General features: G+C 40.3%; 1 protein-coding gene across 2 annotated transcripts in view; it reads left to right on the top strand.

The window, feature by feature from the left end:
- Nucleotides 1-527: 527 nt before the first annotated feature.
- Nucleotides 528-12,780, top strand: part of MIA3 (MIA SH3 domain ER export factor 3) — a 36,538-nt gene continuing 24,285 nt past the window's right edge. For both annotated transcript variants that reach the window (XM_048843255.2, XM_048843254.2), the window contains exons 1-4: nt 528-700; nt 2,409-2,542; nt 7,970-8,059; nt 9,028-11,983. In XM_048843255.2, coding sequence (XP_048699212.2) covers nt 553-700; nt 2,409-2,542; nt 7,970-8,059; nt 9,028-11,983 — 3,328 coding nt within the window. In that variant the 5' untranslated portion in view covers nt 528-552. The remainder of the gene's footprint in view (nt 701-2,408; nt 2,543-7,969; nt 8,060-9,027; nt 11,984-12,780) is intronic.

Raw genomic sequence — 12,780 nt, 5'->3', positions numbered from 1 at the left:
TTCAGCCCTTCAAGTGAAGAAATGATCACCGCACCCCAACTCCCGGGCTCTGAACAAAAGCAACGACTTGCCACCTCTTTCAAGGGTGAAGAAAGTTCTGCAGGGAGCTCCTCTGCCATGCACTACCCAGGATATCTCTGCTCCCTTCGTATTAAAATCTGCATGTAGGAGCTCTGTGGGCATCGGGCGTCACGCCAGGAGGCTCTCAAAGCTGGGACGGTAAGTGTTCCTAGGAGGGAGGGGAAATGGGGTGGGATCTGGCCGAGGTTAGATGGAAGTGGTAGGAGTCTCCTGAAAGCAGCCAGTCTCTTGGATGGGGCACCAGGGGGTCCCTAAATTCCTCCGGTGCTAAAGTGAGAGGGGAGGGGGCCTTGTCCTCGGGGGCTGGGACGGCCGGGGAGGGGTTCCTCGCCTGTACTCTGGGACAGGCGGTGGATTTCTTGCTCTTCCCCCTCCCACCGAGGTCCCTCCTCCCTCCACATCCTCCTCCATCCCGGCTCTGCTGACGTGTCGGCCCCGCTCCCTCCTCCCACCGCTGCCAGCCCTGCGAACATGGCTGCAGCGCGGCCGCGCGTCTCCCTCCTGCTCCTCGCCCTAGTCGCCCTGCTCCTGCCCGCGCAGCGGCCGCTCTGCTGGGCCGGCAAGCACCTGGACCGGCGCTTCGCCGAGCGCAAGCGCTGCGCCGACCCGGAGTGCAGCAGTAAGTGGGTGCGGGGCGCTGGGGTCCCCGAGGGGGGTCCGGTCCCGGTGTCTCTGCTCGGCAGCGGCCAGGAGCTGTTGGCATCTCCAGGGGCCCCTCCAGGACGGGGCAGGGCTTGGGGGCCTGCTGGGGTCACCCCTGCTGCGGGGAGGGGGAGATGCTGGGGTTTACCACCCTGCGCCCCCACACCACTGCTTCACCCCGAGCGCCCTCTTGTGGGGCGGGAGATGCTGAGGTTACCCTTCTCCCAGCGCTGCCTCTCCCTTGTCGGGGGAGGGAGGGAGAGAGGGATGCCTGGTGCCCTTCCCGCTGCCCACAGCTTCCTAAAGATTGCTTGGAAACTTGTTGCTTAGTTTATTACAAATAGTTGTTTGCAAGTACGCCGCCTGGTGTGTGGTATATAGGGAGAGGGACAAGGGCCCGGGCTGGTTACTGGGGGATCTGGCTAGGGAAGGAGACATTCTCTTGTTTTCTGTCTAAGCGTTTGCCCCTACTTATGGGAAGAAGGGTGTTTAAAAGCTACTCCGGTTTTTGGAGGCCCGGTGTCAAAGCGGAGCTGGGTGCTGGTAGAAAGCTCCTGCGTTCGGGTTATTACCCTTTTTGGTGGCTTGCTAGCCTTGTTGGTCTGAGGATGGCCAAGTCCCCCTCCCAGTTTCCTGGTGTATTACACTGTTTGTGTTTTAGATTTTTAGTAAACATCAAAAGTTTCCCCTTCCATGTAAACAAAACCCTGTCTTCCAGCCAGAGAGGATCCATTCTTAATATTTTTTTTAAAACAAAGAGCAAAGAAAATAGATTTCACACAGACAAGCAACACTTGAACTCATCCTCCTTATGCGTGGGTTTGCTATTTCTTTCCCTACATCAAGTAAACCCAGAGCAACCTGAGTTCTTGGAAATATTATACAAATATTCAGGCATTTCCTGTCTCCCTAGGGGCTTACTGTATTTATTTTGTCTGACAGGGAATGCTATGCTCCAGAGTTCAGTCTGAAAAGGTACCTGACACTTGGCATATTGACAGTCCAGCAGAAATAATTTTCCATCATCTTTGCCACGGATTTGCAAGAATAAGCCTTCCAAAATAGTTAGGAAACGAATTGTTGTGGCATAAGCCACAAGAGTCTGATCTTTTGTTTTGTTTTTACTTTTATACAAAAAAAATCACAATTATTTAAAACTGTACATCACAAAAAAGTCTTTGCCTTACTGCGTAGACTTCCTAAAGACTTGCCTTGATCAACTTGCCTTTCATAAATTGATAATCTTGACCAGTTTTTTTTAGCCTTCCCCAGCTCTCTTCCTCCTGCAAAAGCCCTCTTCAAAAACAAAACAAACCTCCACCCTCTACAGGTATAGTTTCTGCACTGAGTAACATGAAAGCTGGTTAGTCATGAAGCGCACATTGGATCCATCTAATTTAAAATTATTATTAATAATAACACCTTTTTCTTAGTGTGCTTTTAACATTTTCAAAAGTTCTTTGTAAAGGTTGTAACTTTTAACATCACATCATGAAACAATCTTAATATTACCCTATACGTTTTTGTCTCTTATACCAGTCATATTCTTATCCCTTGACAGATGCCCCTAAATATATTAGTCATATTCTGCATACAACAAGGCCTTCTTTCCTACTAATTAATACAGATACTGTTCAGGGAACTGTGCTTTATTTAAAATGGTATATTTTGTTTTCTTTGCACAGTGTTGATGTATCGAGGGAAAGCAAAGCAGGATTTTAAAGGTCCGGACTGTCGCTTTATAAATTTGAAAGAAGGAGAAGCAGTGTATGTGTATTACAAATTAATTGGAAAATCGACTGAGCTTTGGGCTGGAAGTGTAAGTATTGCAAAACGCTTATTTTATTTCAGTTGTATTGGCCATTTTAGCTCTGTACATTTCAATAATCTTTATTTCTTTTGCCCCTTTTCAAAAATATGAAAACACTTCACCTTTTTACAGAGAAGAGATAGTATAACAGATGTAATTTTCACTTGAGACAAGATTTTAACACGCACTTTAATTTTTAAGGGGTGCTATTGGGTCATATTTGGATCAAACATTAGGTTTTGTAAGAGTGAACTTCTCATATATTAAATAAAGCAAGAGAAATATATTTCCATTTTTAAAAAATTCCCCTGCAGTGTTTGCAGACCGAACATTGTGCTGGTACATGAGAACCTGAAAGTGATTAGAAACTAAGGTCCCAGTCCTGCAAAGCATCTGTTTAAATTTGCACTCTGTGTGTGGTCTCATTGGCTTCAGTGACACAACACACACTGCATAAACTTAAGCAAATGAATAAATCTTTGCAGGATTGTGGCCTATGGCTTTTTATATACTCATCATCCTATCATTCAATTGACTAGGTATTGTTATTGTCCGAGTTGAGTAAAAAGTAAGAGAGGAAAAAAAAAAAAGCAAAAAGAGTGTAAAGTAAATTGGACTTTGAAAATTATTTCAGTTTTAATAAGGAAGTGTTTGTAAAACTTAGGGTCCTCAGTGGTACTCACTGATTTTTCATAATCAAACTGTGACAGACCTTTAGACAAGCCTGTCTTCTTGTTTTATTCTGTTTAAAGATAAGTCACTTGAGTAGGAAAAGAAGAGCCCTTCAGCAAACCCTGTCAGACCCTGATCCTGAAGTCATTACATGGCAAATTCCTGTTGACTTCAGTGGTAAGAAGTTTTGCTTACATGAGATCTGCAGAATGGGGACACTCACAGGGAAGAGGAAAGAAGATTATTAAAACATACAAAAAGTCTAACCTTGCAAGGTGCTGAACAGCCTCAGATTCCACTAATATCTCTGGCAGTTGATGATGCTCAGCATCTTGCGGGGTCATGCCCTTAAAGTCTTTATTCCTGTCTTTCCCCTGCTCTTCTCCATGTCTTTACTGTTTTGCTCCAAAAGATGAATGCTGCTGTTGATAACTAAGTCTTTGTGCCTCAGTGAGCTGAGCTGGACTGGACCTTCACAAAGCCATGCTGGCTGTTATTGTGTGACTACTGGCTTCATGCACAGGCAGGAGGTGTTGCTTAGGGTGGGGACAGGCAGCCTCATAGTAATAGTAGGATCCAATTAAAATAGCATAGAAGAAAGTGGAAAGCTGTGCCATGTTGGTGAAAGAAGGAGAATTTATAATTATATCATGCTGGCAATTCCCTTCTGACACGTACTGTGCCATAAATAACCTGGATAATTAGATGGCACCAGTTTCCAGGGCTGCCTGTTCTCCACAAACACAAAGAGCTGACACCTGGGCCAAATCCTGCAGCTCCTACTCACAAGCTAGCAAGGGCTGCAAGATCAGGCCCACAGATTATTCAACAGACAAGAAATTGCAGAATCAACATTTTAACCATATTCATTAACAGAGCTAGTGCCAGTAGCTTAAAGACACATTGTCAGGCTTATGGTAATATACTTAAAAAAAACCCAAATCAAAAGTCCTTATTTGTGTTAAAAAATAACACCTTACATTATTAAATTTGAAAGAATTTTAAAAATCCAATTTATTTTTCACTATTTAGGCGGCTTTCTGCATGTCTAGCCAACAATGAAAACAGACTAATCAGTTTAATTTTTGTATTTTTAGTTTCAAGTCAGTTTCACTTTCAGCTTCTCCTGATAACATAATGCTGCAATAACTAGGTTGCAGGCTCTTCAGAGAAATACTTATTATACATGTTTTAAAAATTTCAATTAATGTATGTAAATAGAACTTTTTCTGTTCATATTAGGGCTTTGTAAATGTGCCTTTGTAAATGTACTAACTTTTGGAAAACATTTGACTTCAGTGCCCTTTTATGAAGGGATAAGAGGGAGTTATAAAACCAAGACTTAACTACAGGGATACTGTACTTATTTATCATACAAGGAGTTAAGTTGATTATATTGCAACCTGCATAAACAGTTTATCATCTGAAATGTATTTCTACAAATTTCCACCATAAACTTTAATTTTATTGACTCTTAAATATGGGGAATTTTATTTGTTTGAATAATTTATGGCTATTTCTAACCTACTTATAGTTATTCTGTCCTTGCTTTGGGCCACCAGATGAAACTGTATTTAAGGATCTGAATTACTAAAGAACTGGGCCCGTTCCAAAACAAAATTTATACATATAGTCCCCATCTTGCAAGTGACTGTGCCCAAGTGGAGTCATTTGTAAGATCAGGGCCATAATAAATATGGGTGACTTAAAGGACCATGATCAGATGAGCAAGGGTTAATGCAGGTTGGAAAATCTAAAGCAGTTGTTCATTGTTTTACATGCTCCTTTACTTGCCTAACTCATCCCTCTATTCAAGCTGTTGTTGATGATTGCAAAAATCCTTCAAGCTGTTGCAAGAATAGAGTCTTAGTCTTGAGTTCATTCTTGGATGCCCTCAGTATACAGATTTCTCATTGAAGTCTAGGGGAATTCTGCATGCGGAGGGTTTGCAGGATCTACTCTGTGGTTAGTACAATGGAAGATGCTCAGAGTGTTACAGAATAATTCTGTTTTTAATTCCACTGAAACATCAGTTCAGAGAAAATATTGCTGCCGGGTTTTCCTCAAAGCACGAAGAGTTGATGGTCATATCATACTTCAGTTTTTTAACTCTATACATTATCGTCTCTGTAAGGTATCTTCCTCCACTCCCCCTCCCCCTTGAACAGTCCATAACACCAAAATAAAGAACACCCCACATTTATAATCATGCCCACATTTTAATCAGGATCTCTAATATCCCAAACTTCTGAGCAGCTTCAAACAGCTGCTCCTTTTTAAAGTAACAATTTTTCAGTGTTAGACTTCCTATTTCTACCCCACAAAAGTATATATTACTCTGTGGTGCAGGATGAAATATTATTCAGTCCTGCACCAGATAAATGTTTCCTTGCCTCACATCCAAAATAAGAACTTGACTTGTGGCCATCTTTCTCTGGAATCATGGTTGTGGATGGAGTTACTTTAAAAACAAATTATGTGAGAGAGAATTAATTTCTGGAAAATCCACATGGAGTTCAGGAATTGCTCTTAACGTTTGGTTCTAATCTTTCTGAATGATATACAAAGGCTACATAAAACGGTAGAGCAAACTAACCCTCTCTTTGCACTTGTAACTCAGACATAGCAGGATAATATTTAATCTTTCTGGCTTCTGTCATTGTGGTATTCAGCAGGTGGCGTGAAGTGATTGCTTTCTGTGGTATCAAGATGTCAGTATCATTTTGTGAATCAGCTACGGGAGGTTGCTGTCATAGGGAAACGCTACAAGTACAACTATCTCAGACACATACAGACTTCAGAGACTGCCAGTTCTTTAATTCTAGATGCAAGTGTGTTTAAACCCATGTCTCATTTGCAGATCAGTTCAGCTGCCAATTAATTGGGAGCATCTCCCAGACAGGCTGCAGGATGCATTTTTTCCCCTCCATTCTCTGCCATGACATTCTATTTTCCTTTCAAGCCTCAATCACTACTGAATAGAATAAAGAATATTTTTCTTTGCATACATGGCAATATATAGGAATAAGTTTTTCTGTCATAGGCCATGTTAAGTTGCAAACTGGGTCATGGCAAGGGACTTGTATGCTTGGAAGCTTGGATTATAGTAAAGTAGTGTGAAATCGTGATGCCTAATTGTCGTCATTACGATCAGTCCCTAAGGAAGCTACTTTGAGGCTTTGGCTTTTGCACGTGAAAGAGTCTTTGAAAAATGGAATATTAGCTGGCGAAGAAAAAGATAGAATAATACTATGGGAATAAAGGGGAAGGGATTTAGAACTAGCCTTTCTAGGCTAATTGCACACTCCCTGTTACTTGGCTTGCTCCTATCGCAAATATAATATACAGGGTTTTTTTTAACATGGTAGCAGTTACTTCTCCCTGCAGTGTATACAAAAGATTGATATAAATTGCGTAAACATTACTGTTACGTAACAGCTATTTCATTTAGGATTTGAATGGTAAATATTTTAAAAAGGAAACTCCATATCCCTTCAGTATTTCATTCATTTGTGAGTGTATTACTATGTCTATGTATTGCACACCTAGACCAAGTTCTAATATTATTTGCACCGTGGCAAATCCAGAGAGCTTCACTGAGCAGTTTGAAGCTACTCTGGATTTATAAACCAGCGTAATCGATATCAGAGTGTGTCCCATCTGAGGGTGGACTATGTTCTTTTTTATTTTGATCCTTAATTGAACGATCTTCACGCATACTCTCCAAGAAAATTGGCAATTGCCTTCTTGCTCCGACAATAAAAACATCAAGATATCGAGGAAGTGAGCAGTGCTTTCTTCTTGAGCATATTTTGGCTTTCTAGGGACTCTGTACTCTTAATAGGGTGTCCACCAGTTTCTCGTTGCTTTGGCTATCTAATCTTTGAAGCAATACTGTGCTATTCATATTGGCTTCCTGACAGCAGCTATCAGAGCTTCCAAGTGAGAGCATTATTCTGTGGATCTTTAACTAGTGAGTGATAAGAGAGCTTTCTGTCTCCTACTGTTTGCGTTTGATCACCACATCACCTTATTCTTAACTGACCACCTGCACCTATTGCTCATCTGGAAACACTAGCTACCGAAGAACAAGTGTGTTTGGAAAGAGGGTCACATTTTACACACTGATACTAAGGTAGATAATACTAGTGGTGATAAAAGGCTACTGTTCAGCAATTTGCAATAGCTCAGGTGCAATTGTGTGTTTTCTAACAGCTGGCTTTAAGAAATCTTTCCAAAATGTGAAGTGAGAAGTATAAAGTTATGGAGAAGGTTGGTTGTCTGCTTTAAAAATGTAACATTTTTGCAGACAGGTAGGCCTTATCACGAAAGATATTTTTGCTAATTGTGCACAAGAAAGTGGTCGGAGCATTTGTGAAGTCAGTGAGAGTATGCTTTGAGCCATGACTCCTGGGTTTCATTCCAAACTCTCCCCATAACTTGCTATGTGGCCCTATGCCTTAGCTGGCCATGTCTTTGAAAGGGGAGTAGAAATGCTTCCCTACTTCTCAAAGGTGTTGTGAGGCTTAATTAATGTTTAGAATCTCAAATTAAACCATTGAAAGTGTAATGTATTACTGTTTTGTTTCTCCAGTTTATTGTGGTAACAACCTGTATGTCTAGAAATATTTAGGTTTGATATCTAACTTGATATATTCTTAACTACTAATTGTATTTTTAAAGTCGCTTTTTTCCTAATGTGGCTTTACAAGCGTCTTTACATTGAAACTTTTCTTTTTGTTTTGTTGTTTTTTATTCTGGCAGGTTGGCAGTGAATTTGGATATTTTCCAAAGGATTTACTTGAAATAAATTATATTTATAATACCAGTGATGAGCTAGAACTACCAACAGATGTAAGTTTTGATTGTGACTTTTTTGACTGGCTTTATTATACTTATGGCTCATTCCTGAACTGTGAGTGAAATCAGTGAGAGAGAGAACTGGAACCTCAATAACCCTAGAAGGAAAAAACTGTAATTACTTTTCAGTCCATGAACTAATATTGTGTGTATATATGTCTATATCCACCATAATTTGAACACTGGACTTGTCTAAAATGAAGCATTCTTTCTTCCGACAAAAAGTGACTAAATAACTATACATAGAATGGTCTCAGAATCCCTGAAGAAGCGTTACTAGCTGGGTTGTATGGAGGCTGTTTCATACAAACTCTGAATGAATAGGTTTGTTTCCCAGAACTTCTGGAACTTAGAGAAAAACTTTGGAACTGTGTAAGCCTCTTTGTTTGCTTTATTCTATTAGCATATGGATTATCAGTCTGATTCGGCAATTCTTATTGACATGGCTAATGCGATTGTAGTTACTGGAAATACATATGTGAGTAAGGGTTGCAGGATCAGACATATGTATTTTGGCCCATATGTATCGTGTAAGTACAAACCTTTAGTTTGTGTCACTATTTATTTATGGCGGCACCCGCTATGTGCTAACCACTTGATAAAGAAGAACTTGTCCTTGCCATTTTACTGACAATAGTTCCAATTTCAAAGATGCACATGATAGTTTATTTAAAATATAACCAACTCTGCCATTGACTCCCTATCTGTTCATTACTGCTTAGGATTTAGCCCACTGCTTGGAATCCTAAGGTCCTTACTTGGTTTTCCTGCTCAGTCCTTACTCAAGCAAAACTCCCATTGAGTCAATGGAAGTTTTGATTATGGACTTAAAGATTTAGTCCCCAGTTAATGGAAAAATGTAGAAACATTTGAATGTAAAGAAAATTGTTTGAACCTTTCACATCAATGTAATAGAAAAAATTCTCTGACAACTGACAATGCTTTTTCCCCCTCTGTTCCAGGAAACTGATTTTGTTTGTTTTGATGGAGGAAAAGATGATTTTGATAACTATAATGTGGATGAGCTTTTAAAATCTTCAGAAGAAACTGTGGTGAACAGGGGCAAAGCTGAACTGAATGCTCCAGGGACAGAAGTTATTGAAGAAACCAAAAAGGAGGAGGAGACAGAAGGGTCTGATACTGTAAAGCCCCTTGATGTTTCTGAGACTGATGTTCTTGAGCCAGGTCCAGAAGAAAACAAGGAAGTCCTCACCAAAACAGAAGAAAAAGGCAGTTTTCTTTCTGAAAACACTGAGAATGTACAGGGACTCCTCAAATCTGAGAGGGATGACCTCAACATATATAGCCATGAAAAAAAGTTTCAGGGAGACCAAATTGCACATCCTCACTCAGAAGGAATGCTACAAGAAAAAGTGCTAGAGAGTGAAAATACCAAAAATTCTAATAATCCTCAGGGTACAGCCAAAGAATCAGATAAGGAGAGTGAGGAGACTGATGCCTATACACTTTTAAACAGAGAACTGTCTATGGATTTGAAAACAAAATTTGGTTCAACTGCAGATGCCCTTGTGTCTGATGATGAGATGACTAGCCTTGTGACATCACTGGAGGATGATTTTAATGAAGATTTGAATACTGATTCTCATGACACAGAGTTGCTGGAAGATCTTAAGGAACAATCTGAAGAAATCCCTTTGCTATCATTTACAAAAGAAGAAACCCCAGTGGACTCAGAAGCTGAGAAGCATTCAGCTGATAAATATGCTGACCGTGAGTCAGAAAAGAATAAACCTTATGAAACCATTGAGGATGCTGCAGAGTTAATTACCCAAAGAAATAATGAGAAAAAAGATGATTTGGGTTTATTAACAACTGTAGAGGATACCATCTTTCCAACTCTCAGACGGGGTGCAGGAACAAATGATGATACAGATGTGGGCAAGACTGATTCGTTGGAAGAAAAGGAGGAAGAGGATGAGGTGATCCCAGTTAGTAAGGAGGATAAAACAGCAGCAACAGCTCAGCTTGACGATCTAACTGAAGAATACCTTCTCAAAAAGGAAAAACATGTTGTAAATGGCCAAGATCCAAAGGAAAAAACAAACAAAACTGAACAGTATGAGGAAGAGTTCCTGGATGATAAGACAGAATCATTTACTGAAGAACTGCGTGGCACATCTGTGCATGATCCTAGAGCTGTTCCTAGCCTGGAGTCTAAACTATCCATTGAAGAAAAGCAAGAAGCTTTAAAACCACCTGTAGGCAACATCAAAGATGATCCAGAAGGAATTACTCTTCATAAAATATTGAAAGATAAAGAAAAGGCAGAGGAGGAGATTTTGGAGGACAGCTTGGAAAATGATACAAAACCCAACACATTATGGAAGAAAATAAAGGGGAAAAAGGCAGCTGGGGACCAGCAATCTGTGAATTTTCTACCAGAACCACTGGAGGAGCTAAAAAGTGCATCCCAAAGTGACCTAGGGGATATTGACCTCTTAGAAGGCAAAAGAGAGCATGAAATATCTGCTACAGAGAAACAAGATATTCAACAAGATGGAGAGGATTTTGAACAAACAAGGGTGCCTGAGAATGAGAATCAAACAAATGTTGCTATTAAGGAAGAAACTGAAATACTAGGGGAAAAAAAGGAAGACGACCTGAACAATCAGCATACAAGTAAAGCGGCTGTTGAGCAATCTAAGCAACAAGAAAACAAGACCAGGTATTCGGAGGAAGATGCGGAACAAGAGCTTTCCAGAAACACAGGCAAGAAGACACTAGAAAAAAGTATTGGTGAAATATCCACAGAGACTGCACAGGATGTTGACACAGAGAGGCTGACCCAACAAGACACTGCTCATAGTGGGGATGAAAATAAAGACAAAGCTCTTGGAACCGATATAGTTGGAGAAAAAACAGTAAAACCAGAACTTCAGTCTGAAGAGTTGGAAGCTGAAGAAGAAGATGACCTAAGTCAAGCAGAGGAAGAACTATTAGAAGATGACAATGCTGCAAGTGCAGCATTGTCAAAAGAGAGGCTTGCAAATAGACAGGGTAATAAATTAGATGGAGAAAGTACAAACCTAGAATTGGAAATACCAGATGGAGCTATTTCAGGAACTGCTAATCCTGTTTATGAGAGCGATGAAACAGGAGAGGAAGCAAACACAATGTTTAAGCATGCCAGAAAGAACAGCATGCAAGATTTGAGTGAGACCAAGAATGAAGAGGAGGATATACAATTCAGTGGAGCTAAACTGAATGAGATGGAAGAAGACGAGGAGTCTCCAGAAACAGAAGACACATTAGTAGCACCTGAAATGGAAGAAGAGGATGAAAGGACTTTGCCAAATGACAAGTCTCTTGAAACAGTGGACAGCAAAAATGATTTTAATCAAACAGAAGATCCTTTCCTAGAGGATCTTGTGCAGAAAGACCTGAAAGATCTTCAGAACGTAACAGAGCAGACAGGGCCTGCTGATACTTCTGAAACCACGAATGAAGCTGTGGAGCCAGAATACAGAGAGGCTGTGAAGCAGCTCATTATAATAAAAGAATTTCTTGATGAAAAGCGAGTGGCACGTTTACAAAAGTATCTTGGGCCCCAGCACATTGTCAGGGTAGAAGCCATGTTTCACAACATGAAGTTGAAGCTGGATCTTGCTCAGAAGGGTAATCATGATTATCAGGATATCCAACAAGCTTTGGACCAGATCCTAACATTTTCAGAATCTAGGATAATGGATATTGTGGAAAATGTTTTAGATGCAAGGCAAGCAGAAAATAAAGAAGAGGTGGTGAAAGAAATAGATTTGTGGGATGAAGAAGCTGCACTGATGGATGATGTTCAGGAAATAATATATTTGTTAAGGCACAAATACTCATCTGTTAGTGAGAGTGCACCACTTGTGTCCATTTCAGAACATGAAAAGGATTATAGCATGTATGATACAGGTAGGATCTTAGGTTTGACAATTGCTCAGGGGAAGTTGAGGGTTTTTTTTTTTTTTTTGCTTGTCTATGGAGGAAAAAAACCCTAAAACAAACATATAATCCTACTCCAAGTAGAGTTTTTATAGCATAATTGGGTGGGGAGGGGAGGAAAGAAACCCAGACTCCAATTGGGACTTCACTATTGGTAATCAATTTTTATGTGGAAGGGCCCAGATACTGTGCTGATGGTTGGCCATATAAACCCTGAGAGAGATGATGGTTATTGAGCCTCAACCATCTGCTTCATTCTGATGAACAGGTCTCCTGCATATGAGACTGAAGTGACTGGATGTGGCAGGAAAGACCCATCCACATAGGGCCTCATTTAAAAAAAAATTAGAGGCATGCAGTGAATTTTTAGAAATATGTAGTAGATGCTGAACTTCCATAGCAACAAACTAAAAACTATTTCCCCATGCTAATTTTCCCCACTACCGTTACTCACACCTTCTTGTCAGCTGTTTGAAATGGGCCACCCTGATTACCACTACAAAAGTGATTTTTCCTCCTGATGATGATAGTCCACTTTAATTGAATTGTCTCGTTAGAATTAGTAAGGCAATCCCATCTTTTCATGTACTCTCTCTATATATATATATATCTTCCTACTGTATTTTCCACTCCATGCATCTGATGAAGTGGGTTTTAGCCCACAAAAGCTTATGCCCAAATAAATTTGTTAGTTTCTGAGGTGCCACAAATACTCCTTGTTGTTTTTCCCTCTAACTAGTGTGCCATTATCTGATATGTGCAATGAT

The sequence above is a fragment of the Caretta caretta genome, chromosome 3, assembly GCF_965140235.1.
Source record: "Caretta caretta isolate rCarCar2 chromosome 3, rCarCar1.hap1, whole genome shotgun sequence".
Taxonomy (NCBI): domain Eukaryota; kingdom Metazoa; phylum Chordata; order Testudines; family Cheloniidae; genus Caretta; species Caretta caretta.
Note: the sequence above shows the minus strand (reverse complement) of the source record. Positions and strands in the feature narration are given on the sequence as shown.